The sequence below is a fragment of the Lissotriton helveticus genome, chromosome 7 (genome assembly GCF_964261635.1).
Source record: "Lissotriton helveticus chromosome 7, aLisHel1.1, whole genome shotgun sequence".
In the NCBI taxonomy this organism is placed as follows: domain Eukaryota; kingdom Metazoa; phylum Chordata; class Amphibia; order Caudata; family Salamandridae; genus Lissotriton; species Lissotriton helveticus.
In genome coordinates, this window is record NC_136068.1 from 43,897,937 (window position 1) to 43,924,141 (window position 26,205).

At 51.0% G+C, this 26,205-nt stretch overlaps 1 protein-coding gene across 6 annotated transcripts in view; it reads right to left on the minus strand.

Moving 5' to 3' along the window:
• ARHGEF1 (Rho guanine nucleotide exchange factor 1) overlaps positions 1–26,205 on the minus strand; it is a 459,136-nt gene that overhangs the window by 150,987 nt on the left and 281,944 nt on the right. For all 6 annotated transcript variants that reach the window (XM_078651355.1, XM_078651350.1, XM_078651354.1 and 3 more), the window contains one exon: positions 6,771–6,944. In XM_078651355.1, the coding sequence (XP_078507481.1) occupies positions 6,771–6,944 (174 nt within the window). The remainder of the gene's footprint in view (positions 1–6,770; positions 6,945–26,205) is intronic.

Here is a 26,205-nt window from a genome sequence, read left to right on the forward strand (position 1 = left end):
TGGGGGTGCCAGCTGGCGAAGCTCAGGCATTTGCTGTTGGTACTTGTCGCAAATAGGTCCAGGTCTGGCCAACCCCACTGATGAAAGATGTGGTCCACTGTGTTCTGGTGAAGCTCCCATTCGTGGTTGGTGATCGTTGTCCTGCTGAGTGCGTCCGCAAGTACGTTTTCCGTTCCCGGAACATGCACCGCCTGCAACTGTACATTGTGGTGAAGAGCCCATGTCCATAATTCCTGCGCCTCTTGAGACAGGAGAAGAGATCGAGTTCCTCCCTGTTTGTTTACGTAGTGCATACTTGTTGTGTTGTCTGTTCTTATCAACACATTGGTGTTCTGAATGATGGCACAAAACGCCTTGAGGGCAAGAAAAATGGCTCTCAGTTCCAAACGATTAATGTGCCACAGTTTCTGTTGCACAGTCCACTTGCCACTGATCGTGAGGCCTCGTAGATGAGCCCCCCAGCCCTCGAGGGATGCATCTGTAGTGATGGTGAGACTTGGTGGTTCTTCAAGGAACGCATGACCCTGACTGAGATGACATCTCTGTGTCCACCACAGAAGAGACTCCTTCATGAGTGGTGTGATTTGAATGAGGTCCTCGAAAGTGCCTGAAACCTGTTGCCATTGCAAGGCTAGTTCCTCCTGAAGCGGCCTCATATGAAGCCGGCAATTTGGAAGTAATGGAATGCAAGCCGATGCCATCCCCAGAAAGGATTTGTATAGTCGGACAGAAAGTGACTTTCTTTGCATGAGATCTTGTGCTAGCCGACTTATTTTCAATTGTCTCTCCTTGGAAACGAAAGCTTTGCATTTGTGAGTGTCCAACATTGCTCCTAAGAATGCTATTCTTTGAGACGATTGCATTTGGGATTTGGAGAAATTTATTGTCAGGCCTAGAGACTGAAACAGGTGGAGACACTGTTGAAGATGACTTAGAACGGTGCCATGAGAATTGGCCTTTATAAGGCAATCGTCCAGATATGGGAAAATTTGTATTCCCTCCAGCCGGAGGTGCGCAGCTACTGGAGCTAAAACTTTCGTAAAAACTCTTGGAGCTGACCGTAGTCCAAAAGGAAGGACTTTGAATTGGTAGTCCCTGCCAGCCACCCTGAAGCGAAGGAATTTCCTGTGGCGAGGTAGGATGGGGATGTGGAAATATGCATCTTGGAGGTCTAGGGTGACCATGCAATCTCCTGCTGTTAGAAGATGCAAAATTTCTTGAAGAGAGAGCATCCGGAATGTCAATTTCCTTAGATATTTGTTTAATGCACGAAGATCGAGGATCGGGCGCCACTCCCCGTTCTTCTTTCTGATAAGGAAGAACCTGGAGTAAAATCCTAGTCCTCTCATCCTCTGAGGAACGCTCTCGATAGCTCCTTTTTGTATCATCATTTTGATTTGGGTAAGCAGCTCCTTCAGGTGAGCTGGAGGCGGGCCCTTTGGTGGTACATTCGGGGGGAATTTTTCGAATTCTAGGGCATGGCCCCTGGCGACAATATCCAGGACCCATTTGTCCGTTGTTATCGACTGCCAATTGGAGTAAAATTTGGATATTCTTCCGCCAAGTCTTTTGAGAGGGTGGAAATACGGTGGTGGCAGGTGAAAAATTTCATTGTCGCTTGTCCTTGCCGCGGTAGGTAGCCTTACCCCTGTTTGGGGTGTATTGAGATCTTTTCTGCCCATAAGACTGGTAGCGCTGATTTTGGTAGCGCTGATTACTCTGACGGTATGAGGATTGTTGATGTTGTTGCTGGTATCCACCTCTATTGAAGGACGTTCCTCGTCCTCTCGCTCCTCGAAAGGGCGGCTTGTGGAATTGTAGAGTGCCTAAGGATCTGGCTGTTTCGGTATCCTTTTTGATAGTCTGTAAGGCCTCCTCTACCTTGGGGCCGAATAAATATTCGCCATCAAATGGCATGTCTAGAACTCGGTTTTGTACTTCCTGTCTGAAGGCAGTGGAACGTAACCACCCCTGTCTACGTAGGACCGCAGCTCCTGCCAATTGGCGAAATCCTGTAGATGCAACATCAACAGCTGAATCAATTATCTCTTCAGAGGTCCTTTGACCTTCATGGAGAATTTGGAGTGCCTCCGCCTTGGATGGCTCAGGGAGCAGATCAATAAATGGTGAGATGTCAGACCACATTTGACGGTCGTACCGACCTAAGATGGCCAATGCGTTGGCAGCACGGACAGTCGTTGCAGCCATGGTGGAAACTCGTTTTCCTATTGAGTCTAGGCGTCTGCCATCTCTATCCGGCGGCGCAGTAACTGCAGAGGACGGATTTCTGGCCCTTTTCTGGGCCGCCTGGACAATTACCGAGTCAAGTTTTGCTTGTCCAATGAGACAGGCAGGCGTCTTGTCTGGAGCTTTATATTTCTTATCAATTCTTGGCAAGACTGGAGGAATAGAAGCCGGCGTTGACATCACCTTAACACCTTCCTTCCAGATGAATTCCACAATGGGTATTGTCCTAATTTGTCGCCTGGGCTGATCTTTAAAATCGTAAAGGAAACATTCTTGTTGAGTATGCTCCATTTTCATATGAAAACGTGCGGTTGCACGCTCCATTAGCAAGTGAAAACTCGCTACATCAACAGGAGGGGAGGCCGACGCAGTCTGAGGAGATGTTGAAGGAGATTGTACCTGATAGTCCTCCCACTCCGATAAATCATCCACTTCTCCTTCTTCCCGTTGGTCGTCATCTTCCGAGGATTGCGGGTCCTCTTCGTGAGCAGGTTGTGGGTGTGAAGGTGGACACACCGATGGGAGCACGGGTGGAGGCGTTTCCGAAATTGGAGTTGCCTGTCCAGAACCTGCCGATTCCGAAGGGGGAAACCTCCGATAGTAATCGTCCAACATAAACTGTAAGTTGGATATTAAATCCAAAGGCACTTGAGCAACAGGGGTACTCACAGGCATCGATACCTCAGCAGGAGAGTGAGAATCCTCATATTCATCATCTTGAAGTTTAATATGTAACTCCGATGGACTAGTGGCTTGCCCAAAAGTATTCTGGACCATCTCATTGTCACTGTCAGAATCCAGCAGTTGGTCTGGGACTTCAGATGACACCTTGTGAGGTGAAACACGAAGAGGCGAAAGTCTCATTACAGTGTTGCGCAGTTGGTCTGCTGCTTGCCGTGGTGTTAAAAACACCGTCGACGGAGACCACACCTGTAGTGCCGTGCATGAGGATAACTGCGGCGTCGTCGGAGGGTTAACTCCCGATGGATTTGTCGTCGACGGGACACTCTTCGTCGACGGGACACTCTTCGTCGACGGGACACTCTTCGTCGACGGGACACTCTTCGTCGACGGGACACTCTTCGTCGACGGGACACTCTTCGTCGACGGGACACTCTTCGTCGACGGGACACTCTTCGTCGACGGGACACTCTTCGTCGACGGGACACTCTTCGTCGACGGGACACTCTTCGTCGACGGGACACTCTTCGTCGACGGGACACTCTTCGTCGACGGGACACTCTTCGTCGACGGGACACTCTTCGTCGACGGGACACTCTTCGTCGACGGGACACTCTTCGTCGACGGGACACTCTTCGTCGACGGGACACTCTTCGTCGACGGGACACTCTTCGTCGACGGGACACTCTTCGTCGACGGGACACTCTTCGTCGACGGGACACTCTTCGTCGACGGGACACTCTTCGTCGACGGGACACTCTTCGTCGACGGGACACTCTTCGTCGACGGGACACTCTTCGTCGACGGGACACTCTTCGTCGACGGGACACCCTTCGTCGACGGGACACCCTTCGTCGACGGGACACCCTTCGTCGACGGGACACCCTTCGTCGACGGGACACCCTTCGTCGACGGGACACTCTTCGTCGACGGGACCGTCTTCGTGGACGAGTCACTCTTCGTCGACGGTGTTATTTTCGTCGACGGCGTAGAGCCTGACGACGAGCTCGTCGACGGAGTCTTTTTCGTCGGCGGTAAAGCCTTTAAAGGTGTCGACGACGAGGCGTCGACGACCGACGTCGACGAAATAGGCCTCACAGAAACAAAAACCATCGTTGGAGACGCCGTAGACGAGGACATAACCATACTAGGTTTAGGAGATGAAAATTTTACCGTATATGTCACTGAAGTCGTCGTTCTCGTCGACGAGGAAGCTGAAGAGGACTTCATAGGAGGCGGAGATGAAGTCTGTGGTAACATCCTGTCAGAAGATAGGGAAAGCTTGAGTTTTTTCCCCTTTGTGGAAGCAGAAGCGCCTTCCATGCCCTTGGAGGTGGGGACAGCCTGAGAAGTGGAAGGCTGATCCTGTCCCTTAGCAGGTGGTTGTTTTTTAGGCAGTTTAGCCTTGGGAGATGACAGTCCCTCAGGCGCAGGTCTCTTCCTGGAGGCTGAAGTGGAAGCAGAGGTGACACTGCCTACTTCAGAAACAGGATTAGAAGAATCCTTTAGCCTCTTCAACCACAGCAGTAAACGACCCTCTCTATCCCTGAGAGTCTTCTGAGGCATGGTTCTGCAGATCTTACAATCAGAGGCCTGGTGATCTGGGTAGAGACAATAGATACACTTTCTGTGTGGATCTTTCTCAAAAAGCCGAGGCTTACCACAGCAGTCACAGGCTCTAAAGAGAGATTTCTTTGAAGACATCCTGAAGAGAAGACACAGATGAAGTTAGAAGTTAGAAAACTGAGCAGAGCTCAGGGAGACTCCCTTCACACGACGTGCGGTAGAAAATCTGAGAGCCTGAGCCTCTGGGGAGAACATTCTAGTGGGTGCTGGCGCCTGATTGGCTGTAGTTTGGACTATACATAATGACTATGAGGGTCATAGATGTGGAAGTTTTTGCCTACTGTACCATTGGCTGTTTTACTTCCTGGTTCATTTCTATTGGTATTACTATATATTTATAGCATTTTATTGCTTTTTTATGTACCGTGGGACTCCCACTCCGACGACGGGGAATGATTCAGGCATGTGAATCTATGAAAGACACCCCTAATACTGGAGAAAGTGCAATGTGCCTATTCTCAGTCTAGTTAGGAAGGATCTATGTTGGATATTCGATACTAGAATAAGATAGCTCTGGGCAATTGGCTGTACGGGGCCCAGTTTAAGTCACTCTCTGTTTCCCCATCAGCCATCCTTTGCAATTCAGAATGTTTTTTAAATCCTTTTTTACTAAATTGTAGCAATTCAACAGAATTGTCAATGTTCAAATTAGCATCCTTAGGCATTCTGTTATCATCGCTTTGGTGAATTTAATGCCATCTTTACTACATATATTATGCCAAAGGGTGATGGGACTGGTCAGCAAACCGTCCTCTAAATAGGGGACCGCCAATTTCTTGAGGACTAAGTAACAGGATGTTGAACAGGGCACTGCTAATAATCTAAATAGGAAAAGGTTTTCCTGGGTCTGTTGCAATTTACAGTTTGTCAGGCCGCACTAAGAGGCTTCATAATGGACAGATATACATTTACTTTTATATAGGGTGAACAGCGCTCTACTGGGCTTGTTCCCAATTTTAGATGCAAACCTAAAAAGGGCTTCTGAGAATCTAATAAATTTCAATGTTGCTGCTCTCAGGTGTGTCCCCAGTGGCTGTTATTAGAAAAATGCACCTGTAAGTAAAACTTTCTTTTGCAGCGAGTGCTTCTCCCTGTATTTGATGGGTTTTCTTTTTGGGCCCTTCCTTTCCCACATGTCATAGTGAATGTTTTCTTTAAATTGATTTTCATGTCCCTGTCTTCCATATACGAAGTGAAACAGTTTCTCAGAAGCTGGAGACCGTTGCCGGATCTAGAGATCAAGACGGCATCATCTGAGTACAGGAGGGCCAAGGTTAGCCGCTGTTCAACATTTGGGCATCTGTGTTAATCTTCCGCAAAAACTCATCCACCCCTTTAATATGTAACAACAATAAAAGGGGGGCAGGAACACAGCCTTGACAAATTCCTAGGGTAATTTTAAAACATGGTTTAACTTCCCGCCCTTGACTCTTATCGTACTGGTGGTGTTAACTGTGCACATAACTGTGACAGGAAAGTCACAATCTCAACGGGGCAGCCATCTTAACAAGTGACTGCCACAACTTAGCATGGTGAACCAAATCAAATGCGCTGCTCAAATCAGCAAAACCTAAGTAGATGTGACCCACTTTAGCCAAGGTGTATGTACTGATAAGAAGATGGCGGTTGCGACGTTGTTCCATGGCGCCCACATCCCTTCTATAACCATATTGGGCGCCTGTTAAAATGTGACTCTCTATCACTCAGGAGTCCAAACTCTCTAGTAGGACTCCACTGAGGACTCTAGTAGGACTTTAGCTGAGGAGTTCAGAAGGGATATTGGGCGAAAACACCTTGCATCCCCTGTCCCCTTTTTTGAAATCAGGACTATGATGCTTTCTTAACCTCTAGGTTTCATCTTCTCCAACCTTCTCACTTCTGCACCACCATCACACCCATCTATCTTGACATCAATCCTAGATAACCTATTTGTAGTTCTTCCTCATAAGCAGTTTCTCATGACAAATCACCCAGTACCCTTGGACTTCACCCTTTCACTCATCATCTCGCATCTCCTTTCACACCAGGCTACAGCCTGCTTTTCCTTGCTGCCTTCACAATGTCTCTCTTTTCTTTTCTATACAGTTACCATCCCATTAACCCCTTCTCCTCACTGTAGTAGGGAGCCTTTTCAAACGATATACTAGCTATAGCATTTTCCAACATCACAACATTTTAAACCCCTGACCCACCATGGATAAGTGCTCCCTTCATACCTCCATCGCGATCAAAGTTCTCAGACGAAGGTGTGAAAATAGTCACCCCTCCTCCCGAAGCCTCAGGTCCATCGCTGGTACTTCCAATCTTCAGCCGGCTGGCACTGCTATCTCCACGCTCAAACGACTTCTGAGGGTGACTGCCCTTCCGTTCGGAGACAATCGGTCTTTCTACTGTAATAGAAAATACGATTTTCAGTGAATAAAGTGATTTTTGAGCTAACTGACATTCTCGAAATCACATTGTATGGGACTTCAGGGTGTTAATGTCATCCCGATGCCACAACGTATTCTTATGCGAGTGTGTGCGCAGGGATAAGGGGGGAGATAAAATAGAGTCTGGCTTTCAATATGCTCTATCCAAGCATTTGCTTGGATTAGAGAAGTGGTTCTTTATTTCGACTGCTTCCATGGACACAAGGAGCTGTACCACCAGTCCAGTTCTCACTTGCACTCTATGTACAATCCCTGTAGCAATGTACAGGAAGGCCTATGATCATCTGCCAAACTCTGTTCTGTGCTAAATGCCATTGCTGTGGTTTATCCATCGAACCCTTCCCAGCATGCTATTAAACATTACTGTAGTGATGTACGTGATCTTCTGACCAACCCTCATCTGCATGCTACAAACCATTGCTGAGATCGAGCTTTAACATACATTTAAAACTTTGTACTAAGTTTTCAACCACACGTGGGAGACCTAGATAACATTCTCACAGTATTGGAGTTTCTGTCCACTTCTTCCCTTTAGTATTTCTATAGTAAGACCATTTGAACCCTTTTCACAATTATAAGGAATAAGTTACTTACCTTGGGTATGAATATGCTACTTACCAGTATGCATCTGTTCTTGGCATGTAGGGCTGCTAACATTCATATCTTAGCATTAGATCGCCGCCTAGTGTTGGGCTCGGATGATTGCACATTGTTGTCCTGGAAGAGTCTTCGAAGTATCCTGAGATAGGTGGCTCCTCCCCTGGACTACAGTGCGCATGGGCATCGGCTCCATCCCCAGATTGTTTTTCGCCATTGTGGCAGGAGATGGAGTGAAAGTGTAAAGGATGTCCATGCTAATGAATAAATACAATAGTATATCTGCAGCTGCGACAGGCACCGGGGAGGAGGGCGGGCGATATGAATGTTAGCAGCCCTACATGCCAAGAACAGATGCATACTGGTAAGTAGCATATTCAGTTCGAGGCATGTGGGCTGCTAAATTCATATCTTAGCATAGAATACATAGCAGTCCCTCCATCAGCGGCGGTTGCCCGTGCCAGCTGCAGAAACCTGAAAAAGTGTCTTTAGAACAGCCTGTCCTACAGCTGCTTGCTGCTTGGAATGCACATCAACACAGTAGTGTTTTGTGAAGGTATGTGGTGTGACCCACGTGGCTGCTCTGCAAATATCCTCTAAAGGAATGTTCCCTAGGAAAGCCATGGATGCCCCCAGTTTGCGTGTGGAGTGCGCTCTGGGGGGTATTGTTAAAGTGCGCTTGGCTTTTTGATAACATATCTGGATGCACTTAACAATCCACCTGGCTATCCCAGCTTTGGAAATTGGGTTGCCTTTGTGTTGTGGTGCGAAGGCAACAAAGAGTTGTTTCGTCTTTCTAAAGGGTTGTGTTCTGTCTATGTAGTACATCAACGCCCTCCGTACATCTAAGGTATGGAGCATTCTTTCCGCCACCGTTTGCGGGTTTTGAAAGAATGCTGGCAAGTCAATAGTTTGATTAAGATGAAACTGTGACACCACCTTAGGAAGGAATTTAGGGTTAGTGCGTAGCACCACCCTATTTGGGTGAATTTGAATGAACGGCTCTTGTATGGTGAGCGCTTGCAGCTCACTGACACGCCTCAGAGACGTAATAGCTATCAGAAAGGCCACTTTCCACGTAAGGAATTGGAGCTCACACGAGTGCAGTGGCTCAAATGGTGGCCCCATCAGTCTGGTGAGAACGACGTTGAGGTTCCACACCGGAGCTGGTGGAGTTCTTGGGGGAATGACTCTCTTCAGACCTTCAAGGAAGGCTTTAATGGCGGGCACCCTGAAGACAGAGAGGTGCTGCCTGTTCTGAAGATAAGCCGCTATGGCTGAGAGATGTATCCTAATGGAAGTGTACGCCAGATTGCACTTGTAGAGATGTAACAGATAACAGATGATGTTGGGAATAGATGCATCTAGCGGGTTGATGTCATTGGACGTACAGTAGATGACAAAACGCTTCCACTTAGCAGCATAGCATGCTCTAGTAGTAGGTTTCCTCGCCTCCTTGATGATACTCATGCATTCTGGAGGTAGGTTAAGGTATCCAAACTCTAGGACTTCAGGAGCCAGATCGCCAGGTTGAGCTGTCGTGGATCTGGATGCTGAATGTCTCCATGGTTCTGCGTCAAAAGACTGGGTGTGAGGCGCAGTCTTTGATGCGGCACCACCGAGAGTTCGAGGAACGTGGTGTACCAAGCCTGGCGCGCCCACGTTGGAGCAACCAGGACGAGTGTCATGGAGTGCTGCCTTAGCTTTCTTGCGACCAGCGGTATTAGAGGGGCTGGCGGAAAAGCGTATGCAAATTTGCCTGACCAGTTCATCCATATCGCATTCCCCTGCGACTGTGGGTGAGGGAACCTGGCGGCAAAGAGTCGGCATTTTGCGTTCTCCTTTGTTGCGAACAGGTCTATCTCCGGATGACCCCACTGTTGGAAGAACGGGTGGAGAACAGAAGGGTGTATCTCCCACTCGTGCATCTGATGGCTGTATCTGCTGAGCAGATCCGCCATCTGATTGTCCTTGCCCGGGAGGTGTTCTGCCATGAGGAAGATGTTCCTCTGAATGGCCCACTTCCACATGCTCTGAGCCAGATGAGACAGCTGTGGCGAGTGGGTGCCTCCCTGCTTTTGAATGTAGTACATCGCGGTCATGTTGTCCGTCCGGACTAGCACGACCTTGTTGCTCAGATGTACAATGAAGGACTTGAGCGCCATGAAGATTGCCATCAGTTCCAGATAGTTGATGTGCATCTTCTGTTGCTGCGTCGTCCATAGTCCCTGCACTGTGTAAGTGAGCACATGAGCTCCCCATCCCTGGAGAGACGCGTCCGTTGTCAGGATAATCTGCGGCACAGGCTCTTGGAACAGTCGGCCCTTGCAAAGGTTGTGTGGAGTCCACCAATGCAGAGAGTCGTATGCCCGACTGGTAACCAACACTAGGTCTGTTAATTGCCCACGAGCCTGTGTCCACTGATTCGCTAAGCACTCCTGGAGCGGGCGCATATGCAACCGTGCGTGAGGGACTATGAAGATGCAGGAGGCCATCATGCCTATCAACTGCATGAACACTCTCGCTGGCAGGGAGTGTCGTGGTCTGAATCGTTGGATCAGCGACTGAATGCTGTCGATTCTGACTTGGTTTGGCTGAGCCATGGCTGTCAGGGTGTTGATCGTAGCACCCAGGAACTGCCGGACATGTGCCGGCTGAAGATGCGATTTCGGGTAGTTCAGGGAGAAACCCAGATCGTGAAGCAGGCGAATTGTAGTCGACATGTCTGCGGCGCACTGTTGCTCCGACTTGGCTTGTACGAGCCAGTCGTCTAGGTAGGGGTAGACATGGATGTTCTGCCTCCTGAGGTGCGCCGCCACTGTCGCTAGACACTTGGTGAACACCCTCGGGGCTGTTGTGACTCCGAAGGGTAGGACTTTGAACTGGTAGTGCCTGCCTTGAATAGTGAACCTGAGATATTTCCGGTGTGACGGGTGTAGTGGAATATGGAAATAAGCATCCTTGAGATCTAAGGTTGCTAAGAAGTCTCCCTGGTTTAGCAAGGGAAGAATCTGCTGCAGTGTAAGCATGTGGAAATGTTCCGATAGTATGTACAGGTTGAGGGGACGTAGATCGAGAATGGGCCTGAGAGAACCGTCCTTCTTTGGAATAAGGAAGTACAGGGAATATACCCCTGTGCCTTCCTCCCCCACCGGCACGAGCTCGATTGCGCCTTTTTGCAGCATCGCCACTACTTCCTGCTGCAATAAGTGCAAGTGCTCTGCGGACATAGGCCTTTGCCTTGGTGGGATGTTGGGTGGAGTGGATTTCAACTCTAGGCAATAACCATACTGAACTAATTGTCGCACCCACCTGTCTGTGGTGATGTTTCTCCAGACGGGCAGGAACTGCTGCAGTCTCCCCCCGACAGGTGTTAGGTGGTCGGGGGGCAGTGACAGAGAGTCACTGTTTGCTTGGAGTAGAGGTGCGGGAGCTGTTGTTTCCTCTGCCGCGACCTCTGTTGCTGTTGTTCCTATAACCTCCCTTGTTCTGCTTAGTGAACGAGGCTTGCGCCCCACCTTTGGAGAACTGGGATTGTTGACCCATCTGTCCTCTGGTGACTCCACGTGCACCTGAGCGACGAAAATTGCCGCCACGAAACTGTTGGGACTGCAGGGCCCCCATAGATTTAGCAGTTTCCGTGTCCTTCTTTATCTTCTCTAAGGTGGCGTCAACATCCGGACCAAACAGACTATCAGGATTGACTGGCTGATTCAGAATTGTCGTCTGAATATCCTGCTTGAACCCTGAGATGCGGAGCCAGGCTTGTCTTCTCAGCATAACGCTAGTGTTAATAGCCCTAGCAGCTGTGTCCGCAGCGTCAAGTGCACACTTGATGGCTGCGTTTGATATTAGCTTTCCTTCCTCAATAAGCATCTTGGTGCCTTCTTGGAACTGTGGGGGCAGGTGTTGTATAACCTGTTCTAGGGTGTCGTAGTGCGCCCTATCATAACGCGCCAGGAGCGCCTGTGTATTTGCGATGCGCCAAAAGTTTGCCGCCTGTGCAGCCACTCTTTTGCCTCCTGCCTCAAGCACTTTGGACTCCTTGTCCGGGGGAGGAGCTTCACCCGTTGTCTGGGAGTTGGCACGTTTCCTGGCATTGGCAACCACAAGAGAGTCCAGTGGCAACTGTCCCCGGATGTAGACGGGGTCCGCAGGAGCAGGCCTGTACTTCTTTTCAATGCGAGGGTTGACCACTCTAGCCCTCGTAGGCTCCTTAAAAATGTCTCCAGCATGTTTGAGAACACCTTTCAGCATAGGAAGTGTCTTTACTGTCCTCTCAGATATGGCAAAGGTGTCAAAAAGGAAGTCTTCCTCAACCGGGTCGGCATGCATGTCCACATCATGATTGGCCGCCGCCCGTTCAATTAGTGCATGAAATCCTGCTGAGTCCTCAGTCGGGGATGCACGTGCATTAAAGGTTTGCGGGTCTTGGCCCGCACCCTGGGTGTTTTGGTCACCAGAGTCGTCGTATGAATCTGGTTGTACATCAGGGTCATCGATGGGGAAATTGTACTGTTCATCCTCATCATCTTCCTCACCCACAGAGTGTTCTGGGGAGGGAGTAGGGCTCCGTCTAGGAGGAGGCTGAATCGGCTCCGTGAGGCCTAAGGCGTCAAGGGGCACCCTCTTCTTCTTCAACGGGATGACGTAGGGGTCCACCGGCTCCGAAGTGATCTTCCGTTTATAGAGGGTCAGCTTGCCGGTGGCAGCATCGATGAAATGCTCTGAATCGTCCACCGAGTCGAGTACACGACGTGGAAGAGGGTCTGGCAGTGAGGAAACCTGCTTCGGAGCCGATTTCGTCGAAAACGCTTTCGGCGCCTCCTTAGGTGGCAAGAGAAAAAGGAGTTTCCCCGAAGGCTTAGCCGGAGCGTCCTTTTGCGGCTGCGGTGATGGCATCGGAGCCGATGGAGCAAGGGCCTTCTCCCTGATTCTCTGCAGTGACTCCGCAATGGGGGACGGTACACTGCCAGCGGGTTTCGTCGCCGACAAGGATGCTTTGAGCGGTCCCTCGGATCCGACGTCCTCGCGGGCCTTGTGCGGTTTGGGCGCGGAAACCTTCTTCGGGTCCTCCGAATCTTGAGGCCGGGGCGCCGACTTCTTGGGCGTAGCCTCTTTGGAGCCGACCTTGGCGGGCTTGGACGGCGCCGGAGCCGTTGATCCGAGCCGACCATCTTTCTTGGGGGCCCTTTCCTCGGGCGTCGGCTTCGATTTCGGAGCATCGGAATCGACCGACTTCCTCGGCTTCTGCGGACCGGAGGTCGACGGAGCCGACGGGGTGACGGGCACCGACTTCTTCACAGGCACGGCAGCCATTTTAGGAACACTCGAGTCCTTTGGTTTCAGTTTCGATTTCGGGTCGGCCATTTTAGGTGTTGACGACCCCGACGGTTTCAGTTTCGGTTTCGAAACGTCGTGCCCAGCAAGTGAGTCCGAAGCCGGGCCCGAAGGCGGGGCTGTGGCTTGCGGCAACGGGTCCAGGGTAAGGCCGACAGGCGATCCCGTGTCCCGGTCGTCCTCGAAACTTTCGGGGCAGAGCTCGTCCGCAGAGCTGTCCGCCGCGGCCCCATAAATTTCATCGTCGTCTCCTACCTCTTCGACGTATTCGAGGACCTGACCCGCGACTCCGTCGTCATCTCCCGGATCCGCCTCGACCTCCGACCGTGAGGGGGAGATTTGTAGAAGGTGACCCTGGACCTCTTCTTCCGGGTCGCCGAAGATGTTCTCCGGATCCGGGGCCGCTTGCCTAGCTTCCAAGCGCACCGCGCGCCGAAGCTTGAGAGTTTTCTTGGAGCGGAACTGTGCACAGGCCTTGCACTTGCCGTCGTCGTGGTCCGGTGAAAGGCACTTGTTACACACAGGGTGTAGATCGATGTGTGGGTACTTAGACCCACAGAGCGGGCAGTACTTGAACGGGCTCCGCTCCATGTCCGTAAAGGCTTGCTGTCGTGTCGCGATGAGAAGGCCTCAAAGTTTAGAAAGCGAAGAAAACTCCGCTTATTCCGGCTTCAAGAGACGGAAGACTCGAGACCGAGCGCAGACAATACCGACGCAAGAAAATCGAGGCCTTTTGGCCGGTAAAAGATAGTTTTACTTGGTTCCGACAGTAAGACGTCGAAACCACATCCGAACCCAATGGCGGAAAAAAACAATCTGGGGATGGAGCCGATGCCCATGCGCACTGTAGTCCAGGGGAGGAGCCACCTATCTCAGGATACTTCGAAGACTCTTCCAGGACAACAATGTGCAATCATCCGAGCCCAACACTAGGCGGCGATCTAATGCTAAGATATGAATTTAGCAGCCCACATGCCTCGAACATGATGTATCTGTAAGAGACATTAGTAGGTATAGATTCCTTACCACCCCACATATCCTCCCCGTTCTGCAAACTGACTTCTAGGGATAGGGACTCCCTTACAGGGCCCTAGTTATGTGCACCAGTGGTCAGTGTCTTGCATGGCTCTGCGCTTCTGGAGTATAAAGTCTTGTCAGAACTTTCATCAGTGCACAGGGGCAGCATCTAAGTAGACACCCCGACGTCATCCTGGCAACCACGACTGACGACGAATGCGGAGTCGACCGACGCCACCTAGAGACGCGTAGGGGTACTGCTATGAAAAGATTTCTCCGGATCCAGTCTGATGCCTGGGGGTAATTCTAAGGTAAGGAATCTATAAATACTAATGTCTCTTCCAGATACATCGTTACCGAAGATTCCTTACCTTAGATACCCCAGCAATGATAACCCCGGTGGTGGGTCTGCAAACTAAGTTCACAACAGGAAGTCCTGGAGAACAGAACGGCAGAAAAAGCAGTAATGTTTTCTGAATGTGTGCAAGGATGCCCACATGGCTGCCTGGCAGATGTCAACCAATGGAACTCCACGTCCCAAAGCAGTAGTGGCTGCCATCACCCTGGTAGAGTGGGCGCGCATCCTACTGGAGGATCTTTTTTCGCCAAAGAATAACAGATCTTAATACATAAGACAACTGTATGGTCGGCCCATCGGGACCCCGAAACTTACCCAATCATCCGGACCATTGTGCTAAAGACGACTCTTCACAGGAGACTGGGACCCTGATGCACAACACCAACAGTATGGCCGCCGAGAGGATAACCCCACCCACCTATCATATGTCCACACAGGAGAGAAGACAACGGAGTGATGTGGTGGAAGTAGGAGGTGCTGACCCCGGAAGCATCAACTGGGAGGGAGAGAAAAAGGACTGGTCCAACGAGGAAGAGAGAGCGAATCAAGGAGACGGAGACAATATGAGTGAGGGACATCGGGTGGAAGACTCAGGAGGCAGTGTCGAAGAAGAGGACGGGCCGAAGCTGAAGAGGAAGACGAGAGGTGGAGCGAGGAGTGGTGGTGCCCACCGGAGGATGCTGGAGAGCGGCCGCAACTCAAGAGAGTTGCAGCAGAGCCGGTGAGTGTCCACAGGAAGGGTGAGAGGAGGGAAGGGACTGCGGGTGACGGGCGGGAACCTGGCACATCTGGAGGAGCAACGGAATAGTAGACTGGCAGTATTCTCCCGCATTCTCTTCCTGAACACCCTGGGCTCCAAAACCTTGTACTCCTTTCTCTAAACCCCCCCCCCCCTGCAACTTACTAATAGTTTGAAAGGAGAAGTGCTGAGTCAGGGATTTAAAAGAAGTGAAAACTCTGGAGCGGACAGCCCTGAGAAGAGGCACTTCAGGGGAGTGATATTTCCTTAAATTTCTTTGTATATATCTTGGATAACTGGCTATTCTTCACTAAAAGAACAACCCACATTTACTTCTTTTTTTTTTTTTACACTGGTCGGGAGTGGTGATGGGTACACAACTTTCAAGTCCTATGACCCATCATTGACTGATCACTCCTTTCTCTCTCCATGTATGAGCTTCCAGGGAAGACCACTGAACCCAGAACGGAGAAGGCGAGACTGAGGATATCGGCCCTTGTACCCTGGAAGAAGGAGACTTTACGAAAGGAGGACCTTGTTATACCATCTCACCCCAAGACTTTGAACACCTTTAAATAAACCTTCACCATTAAGTAGTATATACAGCCTCCGCATCTGTTTATCCGGCAGGCGCTCCCACAACAACCCATCGAGAGAGAGAGTACGTTTGTGCACTGCCCGACCTTTCTTGGCACCCACGAAGTATGATTGAGAAGTCTTTAGTGAGGTCAAGGTAAAAAGACAGAGCACGTTTTGGGTCCAGACGGTGGAGTCTCTCCTCCTCCTTGCAAGGGTGCGGAGGCAGAAAGAAGGTGGGCAATGTGATGGTCTGGCCTATGTGTAAAGAGGTAACCACTTTGGGCAGAAAAGAAGGCCTAGTACGAAAGACCACTTTGTCCGGACAGAAAGAAAGAGGGGCTTAGAAGAAAGAGCTTGAAGCTCACTCACCCTGCGAGCAGAGGTGATGGATAGCAGGAAAGCAGTTTTCAAAGTAAGAAGACGAATAGGACAATTATGGTGTGGTTCAAAGGGAGCACACATAAGATAAGTAAGGATAATATTAAAGTCTCACTGGTGCATTACGAAAGGAGGAGGAAAGAGATGAGTAATGCCCTTCGGGAATCTATTTACAATAGGGGACTTGAAAAAAGAAGGTTGATCAGGAAGGCGAAGAAAGGCCGCAATGGCCAAAAAATAATCCTTAAGAGTGCCCAGAGCAGAGCCCTGCTTGGCCAAAAAAAATGAAGAGGAGAACCTCGGAAAGAGGGGCAGAAAGGGGATCCACAGCCTTTGCTGTGCACCATGCCACAAATTTGTTCTGTCTACAGGCATATACCATTTTAGTGGAGGGACGCCTTGCTGCCAAGATCACATTACAGACTTCGGGAGGAATGTCAAAAGCTGTCAACGGTCACCTCTCAATCTCCACACAAAGAGGTGGAGGCTGGACAGGTTCGGGTGAAGTGCCGTCCCCTGCTGCTGCGACAGAAGATCCTCCCGAAGAGGCAGTCTGATTGGAGGATCTATGGCCATGCTCAAGAGCTTGAGGTACCAGACTCTTCATGCCCAGTCCGGAGCCACAAGAATTACTTGGGCCCGGTTGCGCTCGATCCCCGTCAGCATTCTGGGTAGAAGTAGAACAGGTGGAAAGGCGTAGAGTAGGCCGCAACACCACTTGCGATGAAAAGCATCGCTGAGCGAGTGCCGCCTTGGAAACTCTAACACGCAGAACTGCTGACATTGTGCGTTCTCTTCGGTGGCGAACAGATCTAACCAAGGCTCTCCCCACTGCTGAAAGAGACCATGCACCACCTCCAAGTGAGGACGCCATTCGTGATCCATCATGCACAGGCAGCTGAGTTTGTCTGCCATGGCTTTCAGGGAACCTGCCAGGTGTTGAACCACCAGGGACATGCCCTGATGTTCCAGCCATGTCTTAAGGTGAAGAGCCTCTTGACATAGTGTCCATGAACCCAACCCGCCCGGTTTGTTAAAGTACCACATGGCGGTAGTGTTGACAGTGAACACCTGCACTACTCTTCCTCTGATAGAAGGAAGGAATGCCTTCGGTGCAAGATGGATTGTCCAAAGCTCCATAAGGTTGATGTGGAGCCCGGAATCCGCCGGAGAACAGAGACGCCCGGACTACGCTGGAGAACAGAGACCCCAGATCTCCGCCTCTCCCATGTGGCTGCCCCATCCCAGGAGTGAAGCATCTGTCACCACTGAGAACTCTAGCATGGGAGGGGAGATTGGTCTGCGGTTGACCCAATCCTGGTTTGTGAGTCACCACTGCAACTGATGTGTAGTCCCATCTGAGATCTGGAAGACATCGGAAAGATTCTCCTGATGCTGCGCCCACTGGAACTTTGGGTCCCACTGCTGAGCCTGCATGTGCCATCTGGCATGATCCACCAGCAGGATGTAGGAGGCCATAAGGCCCAGCAGCCTCAGCGTCTTTCTCACCGAAATCTGGGCTAGAGGGTAAAACATCAGTATCCTAGCCCGATATACGGGACTCGCTGCTCGGGAAGATAGACCCAAAACTGCGCTGTGTCCAGAACCGTTGTGATGAAAAGGAGCTTCTGAGAGGGAATCAGGTGTGACTTCGGCACGTTGATAGTAAACCCCAACGATTGCAGGAGCTCCGCCGTAGTCTGGAGTTGGGAGAAGACAGCCAGGGGCGAGCCAGCCTTTAACAGCAAGTAATCAACATAGGGGAAGACTGGAATCCCTGATCTGCACAGATGAGCTGCGACTACCGCCATCTTTTTCGTGAACACCCGAGGGGTGCTGGTAAGGCCAAAGACAAGCATGGTAAACTGATAATGCTCATGGCCTACCATGAGTAAAGGTAATGCCGGTGGGCAGGTAGGACAGGGATGTGAAATGAATATGCTACTTATCAGTATGCATCTGTTCTTGGCATGTAGGGCTGCTGACATTCATATCTATAGCATAGATCGCCGCCTAGTGTTGGATCCGGATGATTGCACATTGTTGTCCTGGAAGAGTCTTCGAAGTATCACAAGATAGGTGGCTCCTCCCCTGGACTACAGTGCGCATGGGCATCGACTCCATCCCCAGATTGTTTTTAGCCATTGTGGCGAAGATGGAGTGTAATAGTGTGAGCGATGGCCATGCTAAGAGTAAGTGTAAAAATTGTGCAGCCGCTACAGGCGCCGGGGAGGAGGGTGGGCGATATGAATGTCAGCAGCCCTACATGCCAAGAACAGATGCATACTGGTAAGTAGCATATTCAGTTCGAGGCATGTGGGCTGCTGAATTCATATCTATAGCATAGAATACATAGCAGTCCCTCCATCATGGGCGGCCGCCTGTGCCAGCTGCAGACGTTTGAAAGAGTGTTTTTAGAACAGCCTGCCCTACAGCTGCCTGCTGCTTGGAGTGCACATCTACGCAGTAATGTTTAGTAAATGTGTGTGGGGTAGACCATGTGGCTGCTCTACAAATGTCTTCCAAAGTGATATTACCAAGGAAAGCCATGGAGGCCCCTAACTTGCGGGAGGAGTGGGCTCTTGGTGATCTTGCTGAATGTTGCCATGGCTCTGCGTCAAAAGTCTGGGTGTAAGGTGCAGCCTTTGATGCGGTACCACGGAGAGTTCTAGAAACGTGGTGTACCATGGTTGGCGTGCCCACGTTGGAGCAACCAGGATGAGCGTCATTGAGTGTTGCTTTAGTTTTCGCGCCACCAGCGGTATTAGAGGTGCTGGGGGAAAAGCGTACGCAAATTTGCCGGACCAGTTCATCCATATCGCATTGCCCTGCGACTGTGGGTGCGGGAACCTGGCGGCAAAGCTTTGGCATTTTGCGTTTTCCCTATCTCTGGATGACCCCATTGCTGGAAGTACGGGCGGAGTACTGATGGATGTACCTCCCACTCGTGCATTTGGTGGCTGTACCTGCTGAGCAGATCCGCCATCTGATTGTCCTTGCCTGGGAGGTGTTCCGCCATGAGGAAGATGTTCCTCTGAATGGCCCACTTCCACATGCTCTGAGCCAGATGAGACAACTGTGGAGAGTGTGTTCCTCCCTGCTTTTGAATGTAGTACATTGCCGTCATGTTGTCCGTCCGGATCAACACGACCTTGTTGCAGAGATGTACTTTGAATGCCTTTATTGCCATGAAGATTGCCATCAGTTCTAGGACGTTGATGTACATCTTCTTTTGTTGCGTTGTCCATAATCCCTGCACTGTGTAGTGGAGTACATGAGCTCCCCAACCCTGGAGAGAAGCGTCAGTCGTCAGGATGATCTGTGGAACAGGCTCCTGGAACGGTCGGCCCTAGCAAAGGTTGTGTAGATTCCACCAATGCAGAGAGCTGTATGCCCGACCGGTCACCAACACTAGGTCGTTTAACTGTCCGTGAGCCTGATTCCACCGACGTGCCAAGCACTCCTGAAGCGGACGCATATGTAGTCTGGCATGCGGGACTATGAAGATGCAGGAGGCCATCATGCCTATCAACTGCATGAACACTCGTGCCGGGAGCGAGTGCTGCGGTCTGAATTTCTGGATCAGCGACTGAATGCTGTTGATCCTCACAGAATTTGGCTGAGCTGTGGCAGCCAGAGTATCTATCGTCACGCCCAGATACTGCCGCACGTGGGCTGGCTGAAGGTGCGACTTTGGATAATTCAGTGAGAATCCCAGATCGTGAAGAAGGTGAATGGTGTGGGACATGTTGGCAGCGCACAGCTTGGCCGACTTTGCTTGAACAAGCCAGTCGTCCAGATAAGGGTAGACGTGTACATTTTGTCTCCTGAGGTGCGCAGCCACCGTCGCCAGGCATTTTGTGAACACCCTGGGCGCTGTGGTCACTCCAAAAGGGAGGACCTTGAATTGGTAATGCTGATTCTGAATGGTGAATCTGAGGTATTTTCTGTGTGATGGATGTAGTGGAATGTGAAAATACGCGTCTTTGAGATCTAACGTTGCGAGGAAATCCCCTTGATTGAGCAACGGAAGAACCTGCTGCAGCGTGAGCATGTGAAAGTGTTCTGAGAGAATGTACTGGTTTAGGGGCCTGAGGTCCAGTATGGGTCTGAGGGACCCGTCCTTTTTCGAGATTAAGAAGTACAGGGAGTAGACTCCTGTGCCTCTGTCGTTCACCGGCACGAGCTCGATTGCCCCTTTTTGCAGCATGACGAGCACCTCTTGCTGCAATAAGTGCAAATGCTCTGTTGACATAGGACGGTGCCTTGGTGGGATGTTGGGTGGATGGACATTAACTCCAGGCAATAACCGTACTGGATACGTTTTCTGACCCACCTGTCTGTGGTGATGAATTTCCAGACTGGCAGGAACTGCTTGAGTCTCCCCCCGACAGGCGATGTATGGTCGGGGGGCAGTGACAAGGCGTCACTGTTTGTTGGTGGCGGAGGAACGGGAGTTGTTGTTTCCACGACCTCTGCCCTTGGTACTGTTGCCACGATAGCCGCCTCTACTCTGCTTGTTGTAAGAGGTTTGCGCCCCACCTTTAGTGTTCTGTGTTTGCTGGGACATCTGGCCTCTGGAAACACCTCTATTGCTTGAGCGACGAAAAGTACTACCCCTGAATTGTTGGGACTGGAGAGCCCCCATGGACTTTGCAGTCTCGGTGTCCTTCTTTATTTTTTCCAGGGTGGTATCCACCTCAGGTCCAAATAAGTGATCAGGGTTTACAGGCTGATTGAGGATGGTGGTTTGTATTTCCGGTTTGAACCCGGAGATTCTGAGCCAGGCCTGACGCCCCAACATCACACTTGTGTTAATAGCCCTGGCCGCGGTGTCTGCTGCGTCCAGTGCACACTTAATAGAAGCATTGGAGATGAGCTTCCCTTCTTGAATGAGCATCTCCGCTGCCTCCTTATACTCATCTGGTAAGTGTTGTAACAGGGTCTCAAGTGTATCATAGTGTGCCCTGTCATATCGGACCAATAGCGCCTGTTTGAAATGCGCCAGATATTGGCCGCTTGAGCCGCCACCCTCTTCCCTGATGCTTCTAGCTCTTTAGACTCCTTGTCAGGGGGAGGAGCATCACCAGTAGTTTGTGAATTTGCCCTCTTCCGGGCATTTGAAACAACTAAAGAGTCCAACGGTAACTGGCCCTTGATGTAGGTAGGGTCACCAGGAGCCGGCTTATACTTTTTCTCAATCCTGGGGTTTATAACCCTGGCACGTGTGGGCTCTTTAAAAATGTCTGCAGCATGTTTCAAAACACCCATCAACATTGGTAGAGTTTTGACAGTCTTTTCAGAGGTGGAAAATGTATCAAAGAGAAAGTCCACTTCAATCGGGTCAGCATGCAGCTGGACGTCGTGATTTTTAGCTGCCCTCTCAATTAGAGCATTAAATGCCGCAGAATCCTCAGTAGGAGATGTTTTGACAGTATAAATTTGAGTGTCCGGGGCAGTTTGCGGATCCCCTGGGTCCCCAGCATCTGCCCGAGAGTCATGGTGATCCTCCGGATCAGTGTTGGCAGGGAAGTTATACTCATCATCGTCCCCCTCCCTAGCCTCTACATCTGAGTAAGTGGGTGAGGGTGTAGTAATGTCCTGAGGCCATGGAGTGATAGGTTCCACCAGAACTGGTGAATCCGCAGAAGGCTTTTTCCTCTTTAAAGGAATTGTGTATGACTCCATAGGCTGTGCCGGCGTAATCTTTCTCTTGTGGAAGGAAAGTTTTCAGGTGTCGGCGTCGATAAAGTGTTCCAACTGCTCCTCCAGGAGGGGTTGCCGATATTTAGTGCTTACAACTGCAGGGGTCGGCTTCGTCCCCGAGGGCACCGTTGACAACGTCTCGACGACCGTCCGGGGCGCGAACGCCTTCGGCGCCACTTTCGGCGGCAGCGTGAACTGGATCGGCACCGGCGACTTTGGCGGTTTTGCAGCGGGCTTCGGGGTGGAAGTATCCTTCGGATCGACCGCGGAAGCCTTGTCCTTGATGCGTTGCAACGAGTCCGACACCTGCTTCGTGAAGGATGCGGACGGTTTCGTCGACCCGACAGGTGTTCTCGTTCCACCAGCATGTGCTGACTCGAGTGGAACCGAGCCTTTGGCCTTGTCTGGCCGACGTGCAGGAACGACAGCTTTCGGAAATCCGACACCCCTGTCCGTGTCAACGGCCTTCGGCGCCGACGGTTTCGGGTCGGCGGCCTTGACAATTTGCTTCGGTGTCCCAGCCTTCGGCTCGACGCCCTTGAGCGACTTCGGCTCAACGCCCTTGAGCGACTTCGGCTCGATGGCCTTGAGCGACTTCACCGGATCGACCACCTTCTTCGGCTTCGTCTGCCCCGACATGTCTGAAGACGAGGAGGCGACCAAAGCGACAGGCGTCTTCTCTTTCGACGGCGTTTCCGTCACTTTCGTTTTAGTCGAGACCGAAGCTTTCACTTTCGGTTTCGATTTGAGCAATGGCGGCTCCGCAGAAGTGTCCGTAGCCGGGCCCGGAGGCGAGACCGTGGATACAGGTGTAAGATCTTGGGTAAGGCCATGTGGCGATCCCTCGACCTGAGCCTTAGTAAGAGTTTGAAGGGGCATAGCTCTTCACCCGAGCTATCTTCCGTGGCCCCATAGGCCTCATTGTCGTCTCCTAACTCGTCGACGACGTCTTCTGTATCGAGCATTTCGACGTCTGCGTCGTAGTCGGAGTCGATCTCTGCCGCTGGAGTGGAAATCGGCTCTCGATCCTCCTGCTCGATCGCTTCTTCCCCCTCGAAAATGTTCACCGGGTATGGGGCCGTCTTGCTGGGCCTCCTGGCGCGCCACGCCCCGAAGTCGAATCGTCTTCTTGGATCGAAAACGGGAACAAGCCATACAGTTGGCTTCGTCGTGATCCGGCGACAGGCACTTGTTGCACACCGGGTGGACGTCGATGTGGGGATACTTGGAGTTGCACACGCGGCACCTCTTGAACGGGCTCCGTTCCATGGTGTGTCGTCTAATAAGTCTGGTTGCGTTGACTGGGCCTCGAGCGCCGAAGAGCCACGCAACTCCTCTGGATGTCCGACTCGGGAACAGAGCCGGAACAGAGCTGGGCACCGAACGCAAACAATACCGACGAAATAGGAAAGGCCTTCGGGCCTAAAGAAAGTTTATATCGATTCCGAACTTGAGAGATCAAATATGCATCCGAACCCAATGGCGGAAAAAAACAATCTGGGGATGGAGTCGATGCCCATGCGCACTGTAGTCCAGGGGAGGAGCCACCTATCTCGTGATACTTCGAAGACTCTGCCAGGACAACAATGTGCAATCATCCGGACCCAACACTAGACGGCGATCTATGCTATAGATATGAATTCAGCAGCTCACATGCCTCGAACGTAAGCGTCCTGAAAGTCCAACGCTACCATCCAGTCTCCAGGGTCAAGGGCAGACAAGATCTGAGCCAAGGTTAACATCTTGAACTTCTCCTTCCGGAGGAAGCGGCCGACGTTCATGAGGTCTAAGATAGGACGCATGCCTCTGTCCTTCTTCGGTACCAGAAAGTAGTGGGAGTAGCAACCACGACCTACTTGTGGCACAGGGGCGCGTTTAATAGCTTCCTTGGCCAAGAGAGCCGTAACTTCCTGACGGAGAAGGGCCAAATGATCCTCTGACATGCAATGGAATGTTGGTGACATGGAGGGGACGGTAGTATGGAAGGGGAGGGAGTAGCCCCTTCGGAGTATATGCAAAACCCACCAGTCCAACGTGGTGATGCGCCAGTGGGGGAGGTGATGGCTGATCCTGCTGCCCACTGGCAACTGGTGGCCCAGAAAGGTCAGACAAGGAAGGCTTGGAGGCTGTTGCAGGGGGGGGGGTTGGTGGACTACCCCCCCGCTGGCCTCCAGACCCACAAAGCTGGTTCCCACGTCCCAGGCCGCACACAGGCTGGGTAGCTTGCGCAGGCCTGTGGTTCTGGGCAGAACATGGTGGGGTACCCCTTCCGTAGCTACGAAAATGGGCGAAAGGCAGACTGCATGGAGCTAAAGGTGGCAGCGAGGCCCAAGGATCTGGCCGTAGCCCTAGAGTCCTTGAAATCCTCCAGGGGAATTGTCCACCTTGTCGCCAAACAGATGACGCCCATCAAAAGGCATGTCCAAAAGGGTTGATTGGACATCTCCAGAGAAGGCAGTGGACCTCAGCCAGGCGTAGCACCTCAGAGCTAATGACATTGAAATCGGCCTACCAAGCGAGTTGGCGGTATATAGCCCCCATCGGATGGTGAACTTTGCTGCATCTTGACCATCTGCAACAGCGCAGGCACTGTGGCAACACTTGCGCAACCGTGTCCCACACAGTGTGTGTGTAACTGCCCAAGAGACATGCAGTGTTCACCAGTCCTAAGCTGGCGCAAGAAAACATCTCCTTCTCAAGATAGTCCAGCTTCTTGAATTCCCTATCCGGGGGAGCTGGAGGGAATGCGCCGGTTGAGGCTTGGACCACCAAGCTCTCGGGGGAGGGTGTTGGGAGAGGAAAAGCAGGTGTCCCGGGGCCAGGCAGTGGCGTGGGGTAATCATCCTGTCCACAGGAGCCCCTGTGCTGGGCTTGGACCAAGTGCCTAGTAGGGTGTCAAAAAGGGCCTCATTAAAAAGCACCTCAGTCAGGTTAGTCCCGACAGCCACCGTAGGAAGCTCGAGGCCCAGGGCCTCAGCCGCCCTACGCAACACTACAGCGTAGAAGGCTTCCTCCTCCGTAGCCATGGTAGGGGGAGAAAGCATACCAAGGTCTGGGGAGGTATCCAGACCACTGTCATCACCCAATTCTCTCCAGTCCGGCTCTTCAAGCTGGTCGGCAAAAGGGTCAACAGACTTTATTTTATTTTTTATTTATTTTTATTTTGAAAGTTTTATATAGCGCGGACAAGATCCTTGCAGATATCAGAGCGCTTTACATAGAAGGGGTACATGAGGGAGCATAGTCAGACAGATAAATCAATAGAACAAACAGTACAAATAGGTGGCTGCAAAGCCAATCATGTGAGTAATAAGACAGCTAATACAAATAGGCAAAGGGGTCAAACATGTGGTACAGATCGGTACAGAGTATTAACAGAGTTCGAGATAATAGTTCAAGTGTATTTAGCCATGAGGATAGCTTTTACTTCATTTTTAAAGAGTGTAGTGGAAGAGATAAGCCTGGTTTCGGGAGGGAGTGAGTTCCAGATCCTAGGCGCCAATCCTGAGAAGGAGCACTTATTTGTTTTTACCTTCCGGAATCTTCGAGGTTTCAGCAGAAGATTGTTTGTGCCTCTTGTGTTTCTAGCTCAGCCAGAGATTGTCAGCTTCTGAGCGAGGTAGCTGGGTGAGTTTAGGTGTACCGCCTTGTGTGTCATGCAGGCGATTTTCAGATGTATTCTGGCTTCAAAAGGTAGCCAGTTCAGGGATTTCAAGTCAGGGGTAATATGGGAGTGCTTTTTTGACCCAGTGATGAGTCTCACTGCAGCGTTTAGAGAAGCTCTTAGGGGTGCGGTTGTAGTTAGGGGGAGTCCGCAGAGGGCGATGCTGCCGTATTTTATTCGAGGGAGGACTAGTGCTTGTACTGCGGTTTGGAAGTCTTTGGCTGGGAGGAAGGGTTTAAGTTTCCTCAGCGTATTGATTTGGAAGTTCGCTCCCTTTGTTGCCTTGCTGATATGTTGCTGCATGTTGAGATTGGTGTCGAGTGTTATGCCTAAAGATTTTGCTGAGTCCACGATGGTGGGTTGGACATTGAGTGCGGTTAGGTGTTTAAGCCAAATTTGAGTGGTGGCGATCTTCGCTGGAGGTGAGATCAGAAGGAACTCTGTTTTCAGGGCATTGAGTTTGAGATGATTATCGGCAAGCCAGGATTGGGTGCCTCTGATCGTTGAGTTCAGGAGCAGGATGTCTTTGGGGGATTGTAATTTGAGATAAAGTTGGGTGTCATCGGCGTACATGTGAAAGTGTACATTGGATGCTTGTAGCAAGGTGGTCAGAGGTTCCACAACTAGGTTGAACAGAGTTGGGGATAGAGAGGATCGTTGGGAGACGCCTAGCGTTACAGGTATTGGCGAGGACATCAGGTTGTTGCTCTTGAATTTCTGAGACCTGTTGTGAAGAAAGGAAGTGAACCACTTGAGAACAGTTACTTACCTCGTGACAATGCAAATCATGTTTATCTACAGCCACACATGCCTTAAACTGACTTATTCTGGAGTGGAACAC